At 46.4% G+C, this 21,840-nt stretch overlaps 1 protein-coding gene across 4 annotated transcripts in view; it reads left to right on the top strand.

Moving 5' to 3' along the window:
* Window positions 1–21,544, top strand: part of kif26ab (kinesin family member 26Ab) — a 54,305-nt gene extending 32,761 nt beyond the window's left edge. For 3 of the 4 annotated variants that reach the window (XM_011617250.2, XM_011617247.2, XM_011617256.2), the window contains exons 5-16: window positions 7,521–7,704; window positions 10,028–10,240; window positions 11,167–11,260; window positions 11,785–12,047; window positions 12,927–13,110; window positions 13,589–13,748; window positions 13,981–14,143; window positions 14,821–18,070; window positions 18,259–18,452; window positions 19,180–19,203; window positions 19,365–19,515; window positions 19,597–21,544. In XM_011617250.2, the coding sequence (XP_011615552.2) occupies window positions 7,521–7,704; window positions 10,028–10,240; window positions 11,167–11,260; window positions 11,785–12,047; window positions 12,927–13,110; window positions 13,589–13,748; window positions 13,981–14,143; window positions 14,821–18,070; window positions 18,259–18,452; window positions 19,180–19,203; window positions 19,365–19,515; window positions 19,597–19,778 (5,062 nt within the window). In that variant the 3' untranslated portion in view covers window positions 19,779–21,544. Of the gene's footprint in view, window positions 1–4,487; window positions 5,352–7,520; window positions 7,705–10,027; window positions 10,241–11,166; window positions 11,261–11,784; window positions 12,048–12,926; window positions 13,111–13,588; window positions 13,749–13,980; window positions 14,144–14,820; window positions 18,071–18,258; window positions 18,453–19,179; window positions 19,204–19,364; window positions 19,516–19,596 lie in introns of those variants that run through there. The other variant, XM_011617262.2, reaches the window with a different exon arrangement.
* Window positions 21,545–21,840: the final 296 nt, after the last annotated feature.

Here is a 21,840-nt window from a genome sequence, read left to right as displayed (position 1 = left end):
CTGCTGATCAAATATTCCCTCCTTCATCATCAGGATTTAACCTTGGCACAGACAGAGCTTCTAATTTGCACAGACACGGGGAAGTATGAATCTGTTGGTGTGGGTCTTGTCTGAATATCTAATTATATCTATAAATCTAGCGTATGTGATATTTTGTGTACCATAATTGTTTCCAAATCCACTGCTAGGAGCCTGGATTTAAATGCACTGTTGCTCGTAACACTGTAGCAGCAAACCAGGCTTTCTTGAATATTGATTAGTTTTTTTTTTCTATTTTACATTTTGGCACCAACTGTTCCATTTATTCCTGGCCAACTGGGGAATCCCATCTTTGGGAATAAAGCAATTGCAATCTGGCTGTGGCACGGCCCCAACAACCGCTTTTCTGACTTGTTTCTCAGGCAGAAAATAATTTTCCGACTTGCGGACGGCACCTCGGTGGCACTGGGCCAGGCCCGCGGATCGGGGAGAGGACCTGGCCATTCACGCCTCTCCTCTCTTTCTGCCTCTCTCTCCTTCTCACTGCTGGATTTAGAGAACACTTTCCTCTGATTCCATGTCAGTGATCTCTAATTTGCTCCTTTTTTACCAACCGTATTTTGAACCCGTTCCACATTTTCTCACCCTCTCTTTTTTACCCGGTGCTTCAGGTGATCCACTGTTATTCAACCTATTCCTCCAGGGGAACCTTAATCCCTTGTTTTCCACCTCATTCCACACACCATTTTCAAAGGGCTTCCAAGGAGACATTTTCGGGGAAAAAAAAGACCTGGGAAGAATTTAAGATATTCCCTCTGTTCTCTGTACAGTAGGAAGTAGACGCTGGTTATTATGGAGGATTTTTTCCCCCCATTGCACCCACAGATGTTGCATGAATGTGTTTGGCCTCTCCTAATTGGCTGGGGATTGTTGCGAAGATGTTTTTGCAGCCTTGGGCTGTCAGCAGTCGGCACACAAATAATGCCCCATTTGGTTTCCAAGGGCAGACACTGCGCGGGAACAAAAGGCTCGCCGAACACCTTGCTGGAACAAAGAGATTTTCTCGAAGGCCTCGGTCCAGAGTGGAAAGATGGCAGTCTGTCAGCTGACTGGACATTTCACTGTTGCCATCTGCTTTAGCTGAGCTCTGATTAGCTATGTAATAAAAAGTGTAGAAATCCTAGCCTGGAGGTGTGTGGTCCCTCCTCTGACCCTCTGTGGGTTTATACAACAGAGGTTTATACCTTCAGACAACCATTGAAACAGTCAGACACCAGTCAGGCCAGGCTGGCAGTCAGCGCAAAGCCCGGGATTGATAAGATTCAGCTCGCAGCCAGATAAGCCTGTTGTGTATTTGAGGCTGCCAAAAAAAGAGAGAGAGGAAACACATTTTCCAAAATGACTGCATAGATCTTGGATTTGGCTGATGGTAATCTGAATCTGTATTCCGAGAGAACAACAGAGGAAGAAAAGGAATGCCAGTTTTCCCTTCACAGCCGCTTTAGCTCTACAGTTTTGTTAATAACATTTCTTGAACCACTTTCATAAATTAATCAGTGCTTTCAGGATGTTGCAGCCTCGGGCACGTAGTTGTTGTGATTTGAGATGGGGGGGGAGAATGTGAAAAACTAAATTAATGTTTATGTCAGTGGTTCCTGGATTGCGAGAGGTGTTTAGAGAGGAGACAGACGCAACCTAAACAGTGCCACACAGGCGGTTTGGCTCAGCTTTGTCATGCTTTCAGAAAGCCTGTTTACCTCTCGGAATTCTTCCATTGTGCATCTTGTGACTTGTATGTGCAGATATGCATGTGCGTATGGTTATTTTAAGAACACGTGCGACCCTCGTGGCTTTCTGGGAATGCATGGATTTATATATGCACGGTCATACATGCTAACGCTCTGCAGATTAAACCTTTTAGTTCCAGCTATGGTGGTGAATCACAAGAAAGAGAAAGTTTCATGGTGTGGAAGCATTTGTCTCATACTTAATGATCAGCATCCTGCCCTCCCTTGTAACTTTTCTCTGGGTGGGCTGTCTTGCAGCCAGCGCTGTGGGGGAGAATATGACATCATTGCCCTATTGTCTGCATGCCATATGAACTTGTGTGTGTTCACAGGCTGATGATGTGGTTGCTTAATCACCAGTGAAGCTCCACAAAGGCTGGTTCACACTGTGGTTGAGACAGATTTAATTAAATTAAACATACATTTGGCAAATCACTTGAGTGTTGCTTAACCACAGAACTGGCCTTATAGTTGCGTACGGTCGGTGCATTGATGCCCCCACCATACACACACCTTTGGGGCAAAAGGGCTGTTTGATGGTGTCAAGGGTAGCCCATCAATAAGACAGTGTGTACTGATTTTGGCTTTGGGGAGGTTTCCTATCGATTATTTTACGTCTGAAATATACATCACCTCACTCAATAGGCCAACACACATCCTGCCCAATCAATCCCAGGGTTCCGCTTATTTGGCATTTTGGGTCTGGCCGCGTCTTCAGTGACTTCTCCTAAAAACACAGATGCTTTCAGTCCAAAGCGAGGGAACAAATTACATCCCGCAGCGAGCAAGGCCGACTCATTCTGCCGCATTCGTTATTGTGGGATGGAGGCTGCCGTGAGTCCAGTATTCCCACGTGCATTCATAAAGAGTAATTCCACCCTGCTAATAAGTAGCAGCGTGAGGCCGACACACCGTTGGGGGATAAAGCCGCCTGATATCAGTCCCACTGATCTGATCACCGCATGAACAGCCAGAGCAGCCTTATCTTGTCTGTGGAGGGGGAAAGAATCAGAGAAAAGAAATGTCAAGGATAGCAAACGTGGCCAACATGGTAATTATCCACAGATAGGGACTACCTAAAGAGCTGTATAACTGGCAAGGACAGCAGAGACAGGTTTTGGCAAACATGCTAATGGGAGTGCTGGCTGATTACTCTCTTGGGCAGCGGAATTCCTCTTGTTCAAATGGATAAAGCCTTGAAAGAAGGCTGGAGTGATTATTGACAGATGGCCAGGTCGAATCTTTGAAAGCAGCAGGTAAACACAGCGTCTCCTGTCATTGTCCTCCACTCCTCCTCCCTGACTCTCAAGTCCTCTGCAGGCGAGGACAAAAATCCACGTGTCCTTTGTGGAATGAAGAAGCGCTTGTTCAAAACGGTCTTTGATTATTCTTCTGGCTTTGCTTTGGTTCATTTAATGCGCGTTCCACTCGTGATGCCTCGCTAAGGTGTGTGTGTAAGGAGGCGGCGATGGAGCAGAAAGGCTATCGAGGCGGTTTCAGCTGTGACTGATGCTATACTGACACGACTGAATGTGTCATGTTTAGAGTGAGTGTGACGGCTGCTCGCACCGTCAGGGGCACCGATCTCCACATTAGTACCATCTTAATGTCACTGATCGCTTCCTGTTAGGACTCAACGGGCTGCAACACATGCGCACGTGACGTAACCTCCTGCCATTAAACCTGATTACCAGCCTACTGCACAAAAAAGCAAAAGCATGAGCGCCAAGGAGGAAGTCAGAGGGAGTTTCAGACTCATTCAGAAGCCTTCATTTTTCTAAAATAGGTGATGGTCGTTATTTTTTTCTCCTGTACTTATTCTTTGCCTCCTAATTGAATCCAGCAGAGTTCATGCGAGGGGCATTGTGTCCGAAAGAGAGAGCTCGGTGTGTGTTTACGCTGAACGCACTTTCATCTAGCGACTCTCACACCCACTCTGTCTGCTGTTGTGTTCTCTGCAGCCAAAGCAGCAGCATTTCAAATGGGTCTGGCTGATCAGGGGGGCTGAGAGGGAGCTTACTGGTAAATTGGCAGTCCAGGGAATACGGGGCACTCTCGCCCACACCCATGCATTCATTCCCCTCTTTACCCTTGACCAACCACTGACTGCACTCTTTCTCTGTGGTCGGCTTAAACCTGCCTTTCAAAGATGTCATCTCTTCATTGTCTGTCCTCTCTCATTCCCTCTTCTGCTTGCACACTTTTCCCCTCCTCTCATCTCTCTAATTGAGTATCGCTCATTTAAACAATCCATCTTTCAGCTCTTAAGTATACCTTGCCTTATCTGTGTGTCAGTCCTTATGATTAATCACAGTCTCATTCATCTGGCTAATTACAACTGTCAACAAAGACAAAAAAAGTAGTAATGAAATGTGTGTTCTCACATATCATGCAAACAGTTCGACACACTTGCGCACCATCCATGCATGCACTGTAGGCATACTAACCAAATCTGTTTGAAGTGTGGGACCCTAAAAGAGGAGATGGCTCCTGTATACATTAAGTATTCATGTGACGTGTGCTGGGGTGAATTTCTGTTGTGCGCGTGTGTGTGTGTGTGTGTGAGTGTGTGTGTGTGAGTGAGTGTGTGGAGAGAGAAAGAGAATACTCGCAAATTGCGCCGCAAGCAGCCAGAAATTGAGCGCTGACACCTCGTCTGGCAGTCGGAGGGAAAAGGGGCTGGGCTGAGGAAAGAAAGGGAGAGGAAGCGGAGGGAGGCAGGGAGAGACGAGGTTATGAGCGTGTATGTGTGTGTGTAAGGGAGAGAGAGCGAGAGGGGGAGAGGGAGCAGGACAGCTGCCAGCATTTCTCCAATAGCAGGAGGACTGAGAGGCGGAACAAGAGTAGGAATTCTCCTCATTTTTAGCCACCAAAAGGAAAGCTTCCAGCCCAGCCAGGCGTGCTGATCCTCTCCTGTGACGGTCGGAAGGACCTGGGCTTCGGGACCTGCAGCTGCTCATGCTGGATTAACTGAATGGGAGAAATCCATGCAGAATGTGAGGCGAATGCAAAATCAGAAGTGGGAGGACGAGAGTGATGAGTAAGCTGATGGTGGATTTCTGCCGTCCGAACAAACGCAGAAGTTTTTTTTTGCTCTGAGGAGGAATCATGGAAGGACTCAGCGGTGGTTTTGTTCTCCTCTGGCCTCATCACCTCCTCCTGAGAAGCTTTCTGGACTACCTGCACTCCTCAGCATAAATCAGCTGTTTTTTTCTCCTGCAGGGAATGCTTTCTGACTGCCCACCTCCTCGCTGCCCTCACCTGGCGCTGGTTTCATTACTATGACGCCCACGCCTCTTCTTTCCCCCACTCCTCCTTGTAGTTCCTCTTTTGCCCCTCCGGCTTCTTACAAACCTCTGTGAAATCAGGCGGAACTTCAATGATTGTGATCGGAGCAAAGTGGACCTCATTGCCTCAACTATTGAGCAGCCCCGCCTCGCTGAGGTCTGGCTGACCGTGACGCCGCCAGAGATGAGCAAATAATGGAGAACAGGGACACCACAGACATGGACAGCAAAGTTGAACAGTGCCAGTTATCTGCTTTTTGACTATAGGCGTAAACCCGATGATGGATTGGAAAGAGCTGTAAGTACACCACAGTTGCATTTGCTACCTGGTGCATGAAAACCTCTGGTCCAGTTTACTCTGACCTAAAATGTAAGGTGATGCACAATTTTTCTCTGTAGTGTGTAAATGCATGGAGCCTCCTAGTGAACAGGTGGGTGAGCTGTCGTAGGAGAAGCAGCCTGAGCCTCTCCTTACTGCCTATTTCCCACCAAATGATCATATAGTTGGGTGAGGCAGCAAGAGGGAGGGAAGGGCAGCTAGAAAGTGACAGGCAATTAATTTCCTCCCGTATGTGCGGATGAAAAAAAACAGCAGTATCATCTTTTTTTGCCCTCACCTTCACTGAAGAACACGTGCACCAATCATCATTGTGCAGGACGAATTAAACCTCAAGGTTGCACTCCTCACTGGTCAAGACAATTATAAATCAGCGCAGCGCCTTTATTTCCTTCACGGTACCTCATCCTGACACTTGATTAATCTCTTTGCAGAAAAAAATGAAAAGAGACAGAAAGAGGCGAGGGGGGGGGGCAAGAGACCGAGAGAGCGAGACAGACTGCATTTATCTTGAATGGACGTGCTGCAGATACTTCTCATGAAAGCGCGCACACACACACTCAGAAGCCTGCAAACACACATTTATGCTGTTGCAGACGTCCACGTGTAACCAGGTGTAGCTCCATCTCTCCTTCTCTCCAGCTGACGCTCATGTATTCCAACTCTTTTTTTGTCCAGCCACGCGATCCGTCTCGCATGCTATCACACACAGGCAGCTCCCCGGGGAGAGCAGTCTCCTGTTGCCTACTTGGGAGCAATAATTATTCCATCAGCCGACAGTGTGTTCCCCTGATTGTGCTCTTGGGCTGTCGCTGCAGGGGGGCGTGCAGTGGAGAGTCTTGAGGAGAGGAAGGGGGCTGGTTGTCACTCCAAGAAACAGGGAAACAGGAGTAGGGTGGAGTGTTGGGGGGGTGGGGGGAGTGAAGCCCACCCAGTCCTGTCCAGAGGAGCCCAGAGCAGGACTAATGAGCTCAGGCTAGCCTATTAGGGAACCGCTGCTCACCAGGACGTGCATGGATCTGCCCCCCCCCCAACGTCTCGATCTTTTTTCATCCACTGCTGCTTTTACTTCTCCTGAAAATCTGCTTGCTCTGCAGTTTCCTCATCTTTTAATCTCTCACTTCTAGCTTCTTTTATTCCCCCCGTCACTCGATGCCGAATATTGACAACCTCCTCCTTATCTTGCCCGCATTTCTCTGAAATTCAGCTGCTGGGGTGAAGCCATTAGTGTATTACAATTTTCCTGTGCTATGCCTTGACCTTGAATTTCCCTAAGACAAAACTAGAACCACTCAACGTCTGCTTCGATGTCTCCTGGACTCTAAAACGATACCGGCGGAGTTGTGCATTTGACCTGCACTTTCAAGTTCCTCCCTTTTAACAAACGTTAACACCTTTTTCCTTCCTATTCTAGAACTCTTGGTTCAGTCCTTTGTAGAGCCTCTGTTGTCTTTCACACACGTCACGTTGTTTTTGTTAAAACCATATAAAGTGCACGCCCGTGCCGCTCAGACAAACATTTGTCACTCTTAACCATGAAGGCAAGTGCTGGAGGCTGTGCAGCTCATCCCCAACACATGTAGTACACGAGATTGGTACACATACCAGATACACTTACCTGATAGGTGAGCATGTTTGTATTCATAATTGCTTGAACTCAAAGTATAACAGACTGACTGGATCCCAGAGGACAGTGTTCCAGCTTATGCTGATGACAGCTGTTTTGCTCTTGATCAAGATAAATGTGTACATTTGCTATGACACCCTGCTTTAACAACTGGCATTTAGTCCCTGACATGGCAGGAACCTCGCCGTCCATGTTCAGAGTCGGCTGGGAAAAAAGGGAACTGACTGGGATTTTTTTGTCTTCATTGAGTGGTGTAAGAAGGAAAACATATTTAAACTGGTGGCTATCTGTGAACACTGTGCTATTGAAGCACTCCTGCTGGCTTTTTTACTCAAAGTGAGTGACAAGACGGAATTGACCTTTCTGTTAGTGCAGGATTTCATAAAGCTTTGCAGTGTTAAATATGACAAGCTAGACTTTTTTTTTCTTAAAAGAAATGTTAGCAGGGGTCAAAACCTTTGCTCATATAAAAGTGGGGAATTGAAGACATTTTCTCCTTTCAGGGCAGCTCAGAAGCTCAACCTGTCCTCTAAGCGAAAGAAGCACCCGCCTTCACTGCTCCATCCGCAAGAGCCCTCCATTTACCCCACCAACTTCAGCGGGATCCTTCAGGTCTCCCCACCCCCTGCCCCACCATGTCTGCTCCGGGCTGTGTCCAAGGTGAAAGAGAACCCGGGAATGGGAAAGGTGAGAACAGACTATATCAACATAGACATCATTGTATCTGAGTTCCTACAGAGCATTAAAGACATGCAAAAGCCACCATAACCCCCGCTCGACATACCCAACACCCACACAAACATGCGGGCTGGCGACACACTGGACGGCTGGCAGCGGGTCGTCTGGTCCGGTCCATGCAGATGTAATCAGATAAGCCTGCAGGAATGCCACGCATCTGTTCAGATTCGCAGAAATTCTGTCTCTGAACACAGAGTTTGTAACCTACATACGTAGATCTGCAGCAGTGTTCGACGCAGGATGTCCAACTCCATGCTGGGCATTGTGAGCAATGATGAAAGCCACACACGGCAGCGATAGGACGGTCATTAAACAAAGCTGAATAAACACGCTGCTCTTCCTTTGTGGGTTATTAGGTATTGTTTGCCTGAACTGGTGTCCTGTATTTATAAAACAGTAGAAGAAGTCCCCTAACAAGATTATGTCCCACCTGCAGAGGAAGTGCTCACGTCTGTTGCCAGGTATCCAGACGGTTGAGAGTCTGCCAGTTATTGTAAATCCACGACTGGTACAAAGACTTTATGAAAACACGATTAGCCTCCTCATGTGTGGACCTACTGTAACATCTTTAAAGATAAAATCAAGAGCCCTGATTTTTGCTGAATGTCCAGTTTTTGAATTCTTAAAAAATCTAACCCATTCGACTACTTGTCTTTGTGTACTTGTGCAGCCCTAAATGGGTTATAACTTTACACAGTGTGTGTACGTTTATTGGACTCTAATTTACTCTTGAGTACAGATTTTCATCAAATATATGGGGTATATACTTCCACTCTTCCCATTCTGACCTAGAGTCAGTTCTCTCAGCCAGACACTCAGCCAGGTGAGGTGGAATTCAAAGCTGCACTAATGGATTTTGTGGGACATCAAGGGACAGGGGAGCAAGGGCCATTAGTGCAGAGTCTGAGGTGTGAAAATAGTGTGGCCAATCCTCTGTAGCCTCCAGTATCTGATCCCTGCCAGCGTAAATAAAACTGAGGTATTAACATGCCTGGTAGCCGCTGTCTGGTAGATGCTCAGCAGTCAAATGGAAGCCCAGTTTATATGTCGGACTAAATGTAATTTACTCAACATATGCACACGTCAGTCACGATAAGAGCCCCCTGTGGAGTACAAAGAGAGTTTGCTCTTGGCTTCTGGAATCCAGGATGAGCTGAGAGTTCCCCTAACATTGTTTAGAGGATTGGAGCTGGAGCCTGCAGCAGTATTTATACACAAGTGCGGGGAAGAATGGACCCTTTCTGGGCCTGCAAAGAGGGTCCAGCGACTCGAGAGTTGGATACAATCTTTCTTCAACATGGCATTAGCGTTCTGGACAGTTGAGGGCTTTTAGTTCGGTGCCCAAGAGGCATCCTAGGTACTTTTACAGGCTTGCAAATTGCTCCGGATTGAGTTCACACTTGCTGTCAAATATAGACACTGTGTAGTTGGTACAACACTAAACACCCGGGGAGTTGACAAGGAATCCAAAGACAGCTATACATATCCCAGGAGCCCATTGTGTCTGCTGTCACTATCAGTGGGATAGCCACAGAGCTTTTAGAGATATATTTGAGGTGTATTTCTGGGTGTTAGTTTGTAAGACAATCTACAGCAGAGCTGCTGGAACGCATAAACACACCCACACAAGCTATACACACAGGAACTGGAGGAATATCTTTTGCATTGTTTGAACGATGCGCCATGAGACACAGCGAGCTGCGTTGCTTTGCTCTTGTGAAGAAGTTATAGTAGACGAGCGTGAACTTGTCAGGTCGCCTTTGAGATCAACACCTCCAGTTTTAAGAAGACATTTTATTTAAAAGTATGATGCAAGCTATAAGAACGGCACCGTGACCTGTTGAAGGCGTCAAACATGTTGAATGTTGAGCCCGAGAATGCAACAGGGTGGGGTTTGGGCTTTCTGATCTGAAGCTGGCGTTTTTCAGATGGCAGCGGGAAGAGGACGAGGAGGGGAACGAGGAGGAAGAGCGAGTGGGTTGGATAAGAGGGGGGCCATATGCTCCCGCAGTCCCATGCTGGCGAGCGGCTCATAGTCCAGAAAAACAACCACGCTAGTGGGATAATCCTTCACAGCGAGGGGCTTTACACACATCGATGTCCACCATTTTCTTTTTATGAGGTTTAATATGCTTCTACCTGCCAGTCACTGACGCTGCAGGGGGACAGGGAATGTTGGACTAGCTGTCAACGTGCAGACTTCAGCGCCCATCAACACTGATGATGTTAGTAACACAATTATTAACTGCTGTTGTCCCTCACTGTGGTGTAGGTGAAAGTCATGATGCGCATCTGTCCATCCCTGGAGACCAGCGACTCTTCAGAGTCTCAGTCTTTCCTGAAAGTGGACAGCAGGAAGAAGCAGCTGACGCTCTATGACCCCGCCTCCAGCCCGCACTCTGGCTCAGGACACAGGAGATCCGCCACCGTGGCCGTCCCGAAAATATTCGCCTTCGATGCCGTTTTTACCCAGGATGCCTCACAAGTAAGGGCCAGCAGGAGACACTATCAGAATTTACGTGCACTCTATGTTTGTCTGTACGGGCATGTATGCGTGATGGGGGAACTTGGCTTCCCAGGGGCAAAGGGTTGTGTTGATGCCAAGAGGGTGTGGCCAAGGCTTAGAGGAGAAATGTGTGTCTCAGGTCAGGGGCCATTCTTACCAGTGAGGGCCCAACAGCTGGACGTTTTAAGCCTCCTGGAGAATGATATGAATTCAGTCCATTTATATCCAACCTCTTCATTCACAGGACAACTATATCCAACCTCAGACCTCTGCCACACACAACCCACATTCCCAGTAGTTTACGCTCTTGTAAATGGAGATGAGAACAGTTTTGGCTTCCTCACATCTTAGAATAAATACAATTGTATTAAAATGGAATGATTGTTAATATGCTTCTTCAAAAACGTGTCAAATATTCATAGTTGGGTATTAAATGCCAAGATTAAATAGCTAGGAAAGCATAGGAGACTCTTTTCACTGATGCCCAACCTCAGGTCTTCCATCATACCACCTACATAGAGGAAGTCAGACACCTGTGTAAATGAGAGCAAGCACAGAGCGAAGGCCGAGCTGCTCTGCTGGTGGCTAACAGTAACAGCGAGTTACTGTTGGAGGCCTTGTTTGCTGTGTGATGTATGGGAAGGGGCTCTGCTGCAGGAGCCCGGCCCCAGAGGACCCATGCTGAAACAGATTGCAAAAATGAGCTACATGTAGCAGCTCCGAGATGGAAACATAAACACCTATACCCCTGAGTAATGAAAAACACTAAAACCATTAACGTGATTTGGTGCATGCGATGCTAAATAACCATTTAATTTATGATACGGGTGCGGGCTTTGCCGCGTACCTTTGCGGCTGTATGGTAAATTAAACTGTGTGCTTGCTCTCTGGATGTTCTTTCACAGGCTGAGGTGTGCTCAGGGACAGTTGCTGAGGTCATCCAGTCCGTGGTGAATGGTGCAGACGGATGCATCTTCTGCTTTGGCCAAGTCAAGCTCGGTAAGCTCCTCCACTGGCGAGAGATTAAACAACAGCATTTGTCAACAAAGAAAACCCTCAATGCTTTTTGTCAGCTACGCTTGGAAACCAAAATTGGGTTATCAGCGCAGTGGTGTGAGTCAAGGAATAGAAAATTGGAGGAAGGGATTGGGTAGTGATTGTGTGTATGGGGAGCAGGGTAAAGGACTTGATCTAAGCTTCTCCCTGTAATTAAAATCTAAGTAATTGGCCTTGACAGTGCTTTTTTTTGCTGAAGGCTATGCTCTCCTCACGTTGCTGTGTCCACCACCTGCAATTATGTTCAGAATTAGTGCTTGTGGAATGGATTATTTCATTATTTAAAAAAAAAAAAGCAGGATTTCTGGGACGGGCACTACTTCTAAAACCCCCATGTCAGCCATTATTTTTTTCCCCCAATTACCCCAGTGTTAGTTCCAGGCAGGCAATCTCAGAAAAGTTTAGCTTAACATGAGTAAAGATGGCTTCCAGAGACTAGCTAATATTATCCCTACGTCCATTACCAGGTAAGACCTACACCATGATTGGCAAAGACAGCAGCACCCAGAGCCTCGGCATTGTGCCCTGTGCCATCTCCTGGCTCTTCAAGCTCATCAATGAGCGCAAGGAGAAGACGGGAACGCGCTTCTGCGTCAGAGTGTCTGCAGTGGAAATCTATGGGAAAGATGAAGAGCTGAAGGACTTGCTGTCAGAGGCGTCAACTGGAAGCCTGCAGGAAGGCCAGTCCCCTGGGATCCACCTGAGGGAAGATCCCATCTGTGGCACTCAGGTGAGCATTCTGCCTCTGCCTTCTGTCTTTGCTCCCAGATGCTTCCATCCTCTCTGCATGTTATACTGCTCTGTATATTGACTTTTCTTCTCTCTATGATCTTTTTTCCTTCTCAAAACTGAGTTTTTCCATTAGTGTACACATGTATGTGTGTGTGTGTGTGTGTGTGTGTGTGTGTGTGTGTGTGTGTGTTGGTCTCCTAGGATTCCCAGTCAGTCTCACTCTGTCCTACCCACACCTGAAATCCATGCTTTAGATTTCCACTAAAACCATCTGTGGAATTGATGGCTTTCTTCTTACCTTTGCATCGACTCCCCTGTCAGCATCCATCAGAATCTATTACCTGGGTGTTAGCACAAGCTCTGCACAGCACAATTCAAGTGCTGTTGGGGGAGGGTATGAGAATGTCGGTTTGCAGGCACTCACAGGTGTTGCTGTCAGATGTTGTTTTTGGGGGATCTGTATGGACTCTGACTTCAAAGGTTGTGCAGTTCTGTGAGGCTCCTTCATGTTCTTCCTCTGAGCAACCACATGCAAGTGCTCTCCATGTTGCCCCCACCTTCTCTCTCTTCCCTCTCTTGTCTTTCTGTATTTCACCTCCACCATCATCACGTGCGTGTGAGGGAAGAACCTCTGCCTCCTGCTCCACCGTTACCTCCTTTAATCCCCTTCCCTTTGTGTGCATATCTGGTGTTTTAATTGCCCCCGAGAGCTGATCTAATGGGCTAGAAATTCATGCTGGGGTCCAATTAACTGGCTCCCCGCTCTCTCTTTTCTCTCTTTAACGGTATCCTTTTTCACATCTGTCCTTTTTCTCAAGCCCTATGTGGTCAACTTTGCCCATCCTAACCTTGCTCTCTCCCCTAATCCCCTCGGCAGCTTCAAAACCAGAGTGAGCTGCGCGCCCCAACAGCTGAGAAAGCCGCTTTCTTCTTGGATGCAGCCATCGCTGCGCGCAGCACCAGCACGCCTGACGCAGACGAGGACGTGCGACGCAACTCCCACATGTTGTTCACACTGCACATTTATCAGTACCGCATGGAGAAAAGCGGAAAGGGAGGAAGTGGGTACCGCTACATCGCTACTTACTAATTCCTTGATAGAGAAGTTACATGTTACATGTAATTTTTAATGCATGCGAAGATTTCGTTTCAACGTTTACATCTTACCTACATGTGGGTCTACTCAAAGTCAGTATATTTATATAGCTTGATTATAGATATTTATTTTTTTCCACTTCCTAAGAGGAATAAAGAACTCCACATTCATGAATTTATAACAGAAATTCATTGCAGTTAATGTAATGTTTTCTCATCACTGAAGCTTCCTGGTTGCACATCTGGTACCAGTTTGCCAGTCTGTCTGCAGCATGATTCATCACATCAGTGTGGGGATCTCACATATAAGAAAGGAGACATCTCCAACAGTCACATGTCTAATCTTGTTTGAGCTCATCCGCTGCTGTCATGACCTAAAGAGAGGGAGCATCTGTGCTGGACTCACCTGCTTCCTCCTCTTTTTCTCCCATACCATTGGTTCAGTGTCAGGTGGAAGGAGCAGACTGCACCTCATCGACCTGGGCAGCTGTGAAAAGGTCCTGAGTAAAAGCAGAGACGGAGGTGGAGGCTTATGTCTTTCTCTGAATGCGCTGGGAAATGTTATCATGGCTTTAGCCAACGGAGCCAAACACGTCCCTTACAGGTACGAACAGCAAAACTTTGCAGCAGCTGTCATTAAATGTGTGTTGCTATTATAACTTATGTATGAGCACCTTTTCAGGCAAATCAACACGTGTTTTCAGGGATATGTGTAATGAGTGGGACTGCAATATTAAACAAGTTATGGGTCGAATCACGTGTCAGACGTTCTTTTCTTCCTTTTATACCTCACAGTGTCATTAACTAAGAATTATCATGTGTTTAATTCCCTGCAGGGACAGCAAACTGACAATGTTGCTGAGGGAGTCCCTGGGCAACATCAACTGCAGAACCACCATGATCACACACATTTCAGATTCCCCAGCTCACTACGCCGACTCACTTAATACTATCCAGCTGGCATCTCGCATCCATCGCATGAGGAAGAAGAAATCCAAGGTAATAAACTGATAAGCTGATTACCAGAGGAAAGAAATGTGTAATCGTGAGTAATAATTTGATTAAGGAGATCGAATGATCTTTAAAGACCTCGCAACAATCGAGTTTTCCGGTGAGACGCGCATCCCTTCTAATAGATGAGGGAGGACATACATAACGAAATAATGGTTTATGCATTAGCTATGCTGAATTGATTTGACATTATCTACAGTTTATACATGCAGAACAGTGTTGGGATGTTGAACCGACTACATTTATCACATATATGTGATTGACTCTTTATGGTTTTTTGCTGGTATGGGTTTTTTTTAGCCATAAAATGAAAAAAATGGCTCCTTTGAATGAGGAAAATATATTCTTCAGATAATTAGGCGGTTTGGCAACATGAATTTATTTGCTATTGGTCATATGCGTGATTAGAATGCAGTCTACATCCAGCAATTCATATTTTTGACATTAATATAATGTTTCTATTGATCTGCACTTTTAACCTTTAGACAAATATCGACCAGTAATTTCAGTAAAATTAGCATTTAGCCTATAATGGATCTCACTTTGACGTTGTGAAGAAATCAATCAGATATGAATCATGAGACGTAAAGACTTGGGCAGATTGAATTGCAATACTGTCATAGCCTAAATGAAAAGGCTAACTCTGCTCTAACTCTGCTTTGCAGTATGCATCCAGTTCATCCGGGGGAGAAAGTTCCTGTGAGGAGGGGAGGATACGCCGACCACCCCACCTAAGGCCTTTCCATCCCCGGACAATAGCTCTGGACCCAGACCTGCCTGGAATGCTTAGTGACCCAGACTACTCCTCCAGTAGTGAACAGTCTTGTGATACTGTCATTTATGTCGGCCCCGGAGGAGCTGCGATCTCAGACAGGGAGTTGAGTGACAACGAGGGCCCGCCTGCTTTTGTTCCAATCATCCCTTCTCTGAACAAAAAGAGGTCTGTAAAAGAAGGCCCCTTGGACAGAGACCATTTCTTCAAATGCAACACCTTTGCTGAACTACAGGAGAGGCTAGAGTGTATAGATGGCAGTGAGGAACCCACTGCCTTTGTTGGAGAGGCCAAGCGCAGCCAGACTAGCCCCAAGACTGACAAATCTAAGGAGATCCAAGGCTCTGTTTCACCAAAGACTGTTGCATTTTCATGTAACCAAGAGGGTGTCTCTCCCAAACAGTCCCCGAAATCAGCTCCAGCGCAGTCATCATGCAGCCCCGTCACCAGATCCAAACTTGACAACGCCATGATACAGTGCATACCTGCAGCACTAGCAGACAGTGTTCAAAATGTATGCCGGACCAGTGCAGATGGTGAAAAATGCTTAAGCGGAGAAAGATCAGACAGCATTAACAAGCCTATTTCCGAGCCTGTTGTGCGGGAGAAGATCTATTTCAACAAGAAATCTTTGCCGAAACCAGCTCCCCCTCCGTCACAGCAGAACAATGCAAACACACACACTGTAGAAAATGAAGAGAGGTCAACCACCAGAATGCCCCCAGTTGGAATGAGCCACCACGTGGTGAAAAGGAGAGATCCTTACAGCTCTCCAACACTCCGAGGACCATTAGAGGTGTGCCAGGTGCGCTCCACCCTGAGGGAACGATGTCTAGATAGGGACATCCTTAGAGCTACTGTCACCTTGCAGCAACCTGTGGAGCTGAATGGAGAAGATGAGCTGGTGTTCACTGTGGTGGAGGAGCTGTCTATAGGCAATATTGAAGACAAAGGTCGACCATCCAGTATTATCAGTTTCAATAGTGACTGCTCTCTTCAGGCATTGGCTTCTGGTTCCCGTCCTGTCAGCATCATCAGTAGCATCAACGATGAATATGATGCCTACACGTCAGCTGTAGGAGGATCAGAAGTGAACACTGCAGTGGTCACACCCCTCCAGGATGGAGCAATGAACTCTGTAGACAGCAGAGGTTCATCTATCAGCTCGTGGCTGAGTGAAGTTAGTGTCTGCACCCTGGAGAGTGAAGGGGCCCTTTCTACAGATGTTTTCCTCCCACAGGCCAAACACATGGCACCAGAGACCGCCTTTTACTTCAATTCCATGGATATGTTTCACTGTGTGCCCTCTCCTAGAGATGCAAAGAACTCCTTAAATGACAGTGGATTTAGTTTTTCCGAGGTAGATAGTGATAGTGCCGCCTCAAGTAAACTATCTCTGACAAAATGCCCTCCATCTCCAGAATCGGCCAAAGGCTCTCTCAGATTTACATCTAAAATTTCGAAAGCACACTCACTTAGCTCCTCTCAGCTTCCACAGGGCCCCTCCATAGTCCATTCCAGCCTTCCTCGAAAGGTTAAACCTACCTCGTCCATCTCTCATAGCAGCAGTAGCAGCAGCAGCAACAGAGAACCACCAAGGCAAGATAATAAGCCGGAGGATCCTTGGCAGCGGGGCAACAACCACCCGGAACCTCAGTTTTCCGATTCCTCTTGTACCAGCAGATTTCTCAGAAATCCTCCTAGTGGTATCCCTTACACCAAAACATACAACAACAGCAACAGCGTCCCTCGTCCGCCAAAAGGCCAGGGGTCTACCTCATCTCAGAGGGTGGTTGATGGCTGTGAAAAATCTACCAGTAAAAATCCACCAAGCAAAATGCCACAACTGAGACGAGGTGCCACCACCTTGGGTACAGTGCCCGTCATCCATTCCACCACAGAGTACAAGGGAGCCCACGATGTTATTTCATCTACCACAAGCCTTAAATTCTCCTCTCTGGGGAAAAACAACAAGGCTAACTCACAGAAATCAAGCAATCATCCTAAACCTGGCTGCACTTCACCTCCTCCACCTCCAGTGAGAAAGTCAAGTCTTGACCAAAAGACCAAGAACCTGCTACCCCAAAGTGCCTTGAAGTCAGCATACGGGGAGGCAGGAAAAGTGTCTGGACCAAGGGTGGCTACATCTGAGGATGAGCTTGAGGTACGTCACAGAGAAGACTCTGGCAGTTTCAAAACCTCCAGCCTCAACACAGCCAAAGGTACCTCGAGCCTGAAAGGAAGAGGGACAAAAGGAGAGCTTGGACAACATTACGGAAGTCAAATGTCCCTGGAAAGATGTGACAGTATGTCCTCATCGGTTTCCAGAGCTGCACTTAGCAGGGAGAATAGTGGGGCAAGTCTGGGCAGCAGCAGTGGAAAATCCAGCAAGTCTATTCCGAGGTTTGGTATTCCTAACTCTTCTAGTTCTCCCATAGCTACCTGTCCATCGTCTCAAAGTGGAGGAACTCTGAGCAGAACAGGCCAGGTTAAAGCTTCAGTAAATCCCAGAGGACTCAGTGCAGTCGGTAGCAGTAAAGCACGATCTCTGTCAGCCAACAGCTACAAGGGTCTCAGCTCTTCCACCAAATCTTTGGCTGCTCCTGTGACCAGAAATACCAACGCCAACCTTCCACCATCAGGACGGACATCAGCTCCTCGGGCTGCCGCTGCCATCAACAGTAAACCTGGAAGAGGAACTATTATGGGCACAAAGCAGGCCATGAGGGCTGCCAACAGCCGTGTGAGTGAGCTGGCAGCAGGCAATATATCAGGCAAACACATGAGAGGTTCCGGAGATTCAGACAGTGGAAATGACAGCGGGGTGAACGTGAGTGAGGACAAGTCCCCCGCGGCTGTGCTTCCCTCTCCGTACAGCAAAATCACAGCACCCAGACGGCCTCAGCGCTACAGCAGCGGCCACGGAAGTGACAACAGCAGCGTGTTGAGCGGTGAACTGCCTCCAGCTATGGGCCGCACCGCTCTCTTCTATCATAGCGGCGGCAGTAGTGGATATGAAAGCATGATCCGTGACAGCGAGGCCACAGGCAGTGCTTCCTCTGCCCACGACTCCATGAGTGAGAGTGGCGTGTCATCTTCAGGCAGAACAAGGACCTCCAAGTATCCAAAAAAGAGAGCAAATGGTGAGAACTCATGGTTTGATTGATTACCGTTTCTCTTTGATTAGAGAAAGACACAGTATAGTATATACTATATTGCATTTAATCTGAACTAAACACATACTTGTGGTCTCACCTCAGCATGTCACCTCACAAATCTTGCGGGTGTGTGTCACCAATGCCGCTGTCTGACCAAATGCACGGCTTTGTAGGTTTCCAGAGAAGAAGGCTTATCCCCGCACCCCTGCCGGACACCTCTTCTCTGGGGAAAAAGGCAGCCGCAGCAGGCCAGTGGGTGGACCTGCCTCCTATGTCAGGAGTGTTGAAGGAGCCTTTTGAGATTAAGGTGTATGAGATCGATGATGTGGAACGGCTCCAGAGGCGACGGCAGGAGGAGACCTCTGAGGTGAGCCGAAGGTGCCGCACTCATGTGGTCGGTGTGGTCTGTGGCGGCGCTTCCTCTCACACTTGCTTAGACGATGTAACATCTGGTTCATGAAGCGTTGAATCCAACTGGTTAAGCCTCGGGAATATCTTACTTGGTGACACTGATGTCATAAACATTCAAGGCGTGCCACCGTGACGCGCCTTGTGGGAATATTGTAGCTCACATCTTCCCAGTGGCTTTTTAAAGAACAAGACAGACGTTATGTGTCTCAGACGTCTGACCTTCAGTGGGCTCAACGGCAAATCCCCAAGTCGGATTCCCAGAGGTGGTATTTTAGCCGCACTCCTCTGCAATATCGGGAGTTCTAGAGGCGCTTACAGACGAGGGTTAATTGGTTTGGGTGTGAATGATGACTCAGCTTACTGCCAATGATGTTGGGAGAGTATAAAAATGAAAGGAGATGATGGTGTGAGATTGACCTGGTTATGTGTGATGAATGCAGTGGTTGAGAACACAACTCAGGTTCACTTCTAATCGCTGGCAACTGAGTCCTTTTTCAAGGAATCACTACAGTTCATTATAAATTATGAAGCAGTGAACCCTCACCAGCATCACTTTATTGTTTTTTCCTCTAGTATTTTCAAGTTAACATTGGTAACACATGCAGCAGAAAGCTATGTGTTTTGTGTCCCAACAAAGTGAAATTCTTTTATTTCTAACCCTTTAAATTTTTATCTCTCCTCAGCAACCATTCCAGGATGTGGACAAGGTGAGTTGTTTGCTATAAAAATACTTATTTTAAGTCAAAACGCATCATATTGGCATTGTTATCATTCTTGTTGGTAGTAGTAGTAACAATTCTAGTAGTAATAACACCGTAATGACGCACACTGGCACTTGTAATGTGATCTCTGTAATGATACTTCCCAGGGCCTACAGTATTTCAACAGTAAACTAAAGATGCTGGAAAGAAGGCAGCAGCAAGTGAGAGAACTGAGGGTGAAGCATGAAGTGTTATTGGAGGAGCTGGAAGACACAAAGATGCGATTAATGATGGAACCGGACAAGTGGATCGGAGAGTGTAAGTAGCTTCTAGAAGCTTTTGCAACATTTCTGCATGAGGGATGCAATGAGCAAACTGGGATTTCCTGCTTTCTAACAGTTGATTTGGACCCAAGCTTGGATAAAGATTCTCCAGAGTACCTAGAGGCTTTGCTACAGGTCACAGAGGAGCTGGAGTTCTGTGTCAATCTATGCAAGTCCCATGTCATGATGGTGACCTGCTTTGACATCAGTATTCCATCCACTGGTGCTCAGGAGGCACGGCGGGAAGTCGAGGTCTGAAGACAAGAGAAGGTGGAAGTAGGGGAATGAGGAAGTGAGGAAGGAGGATGAAATGTAGCCGCCGGTCTACAGGTATCACTGTAACAACATCTGAGATGGGAGCAAGATATTTGCATGAAATATGAAGTTTTAACCACCTAGCTGCAGTGCCTCATTGTCTCGGACATGTTTTAATGACAGAAAAATGAAATGTGAGCACAAATGCTGTATGCCTGTGTGGCAGGGCAGGCCATCCCTTACTCAAGAGTCAATGAATGACACCTGAAAGTGCCTTTTTTTATTGTTTTAAGTCATTATTTTTTCATATGGTGCAGGTATCTTAAGCATACCTAAGGAACCCCTGAACATATTGCTTTTAAGAAAAAATATTTTATATTGCAATGTATAGTGTATTTATATCATTATGTTGTGTGTACAAATATCATTTTATGGGAAAAAAAAAGAAAGCAGAAAAAAAGAAAAAAAAAGCAATAAGCTAATGTTATTGCCCTCCCAGACTTTGCCTTTTCTCTTGTTTGAAACCTCAGCAGCATTTTATCATTGTTCATTCAGCCTCTTGCGCCTTATGTTGACTCTCTGGCTCTGTAGTTTTCTAGATTTTCAAACTGTATTATCTGGTCAAGGACTGCGTTTGCTGTCGTCACTCAGCTCCTGCCAGCTGGCCTGTGAAAGCCGGCAGGGTTGAGTGAATGTTTTTTCCCTCCAGTTGCCTTGATTGAAATGGGTCTCAGCGGATGCGCTAAGGTAGAGTGGCGAGCTTATTCAAACTGTGCCTGCCCGTGTTTATCCCCCTGAAAGTGTGAGATTAAGCCAAAACATATCAATCAGAGTGGTACTGTGATGGACAGTAGGTGATTATTCTCTCTGCTGCCCCAGAACAGTCATGCAACCCCTCAACAGTCCTTCTACTAGCCAATGACGTTAGCATGACGGTTGCTACACCAATAGCAACGACTGTCGCTGAGCCCATTTTCTCATGAAATGGCCTTGTACTGGGTGCTGTCTTCACAATGTACAATAAAGGAGGCACAGGGAGATAGCACCGGTCTTCTTGGCCTGTTTGCTTTCTTTAAGTGCAAGCAACGTGGTTCTATGCATCGATACATTACGCTAGCTCAAGTTCAGACCCACAGTCAGGCCTCCGGTCACACGTTCTGTTCGGTAAACGGCAGAGCAGTAAAGTCAATAACGTGTCTAAAACAAAGGCTTGGGAATTGTCTGTTTCCTGCGAAGGCGTGCAGTGGGTAAAGGTGACGCTGCTTCGGAAACTCAATCACGGTATCAGGAATGTGCTCGCTGTGAATCACGCTAATGATGCAACGAGAACAAAGACGATCCCGGGCAATGATTGTGATGACAAACTGGCTTTGTTGTACTTTGGTATGTTTGATTTCTATATGACAAGACTTTGGTTTGTTTCTTTGACAAAGATGTACTCTCTCAGGCCCTCTCTGAAGATGCTGCATGAGATTTTTTTTAGATCATTTTTAAGAATGATTTTTACTCCATTTTTACCATTCAGACTTTTTACGATGACTTCAGTTTCCCCCGGAAACAGGGCTCGGCTCACAAGTGGAAATTACCAATCCGAGAACCTCTTTCCAATAAATTAGAATATCTCGGGTCATATTTCATATCAAAACCCATATTTTCGAATACCTTTGTTTTTGTATAGGATTTTCAAACCCTGTGTATAAATGTATGATATGGCAGTTTTGTGTTTCACTTTTACAGTACATGTGAATAAAATGTTTCTTCTTACTGATGATAAATGGTCCTGCTTTCCTCTGTTGCACACACAATTTAGTGAAATTGCATCCAAGATCATAAACTGAACAAAAATCAAACTTTCAGTTTCTGTTTTAGTTGCAGATTGAGCATTTTGTAATTTTCTCTTCATAAATCAGTCGGGGCATCATCTTAAGTTAGTCTCTAGTCAACCTTGTGTCTGATATAAAACACCTTTACTCTCTTTTTTTTTAAAACAATTATTTTTAATTTTGTCAAAACATAAACATGGAATGAGAAGAACGTTTAATTTCCTTCGGATGTTTGAAAAGGA

Source organism: Takifugu rubripes, chromosome 2 (genome assembly GCF_901000725.2).
Source record: "Takifugu rubripes chromosome 2, fTakRub1.2, whole genome shotgun sequence".
In the NCBI taxonomy this organism is placed as follows: Eukaryota; Metazoa; Chordata; class Actinopteri; order Tetraodontiformes; family Tetraodontidae; genus Takifugu; species Takifugu rubripes.
Note: the sequence above shows the minus strand (reverse complement) of the source record. Positions and strands in the feature narration are given on the sequence as shown.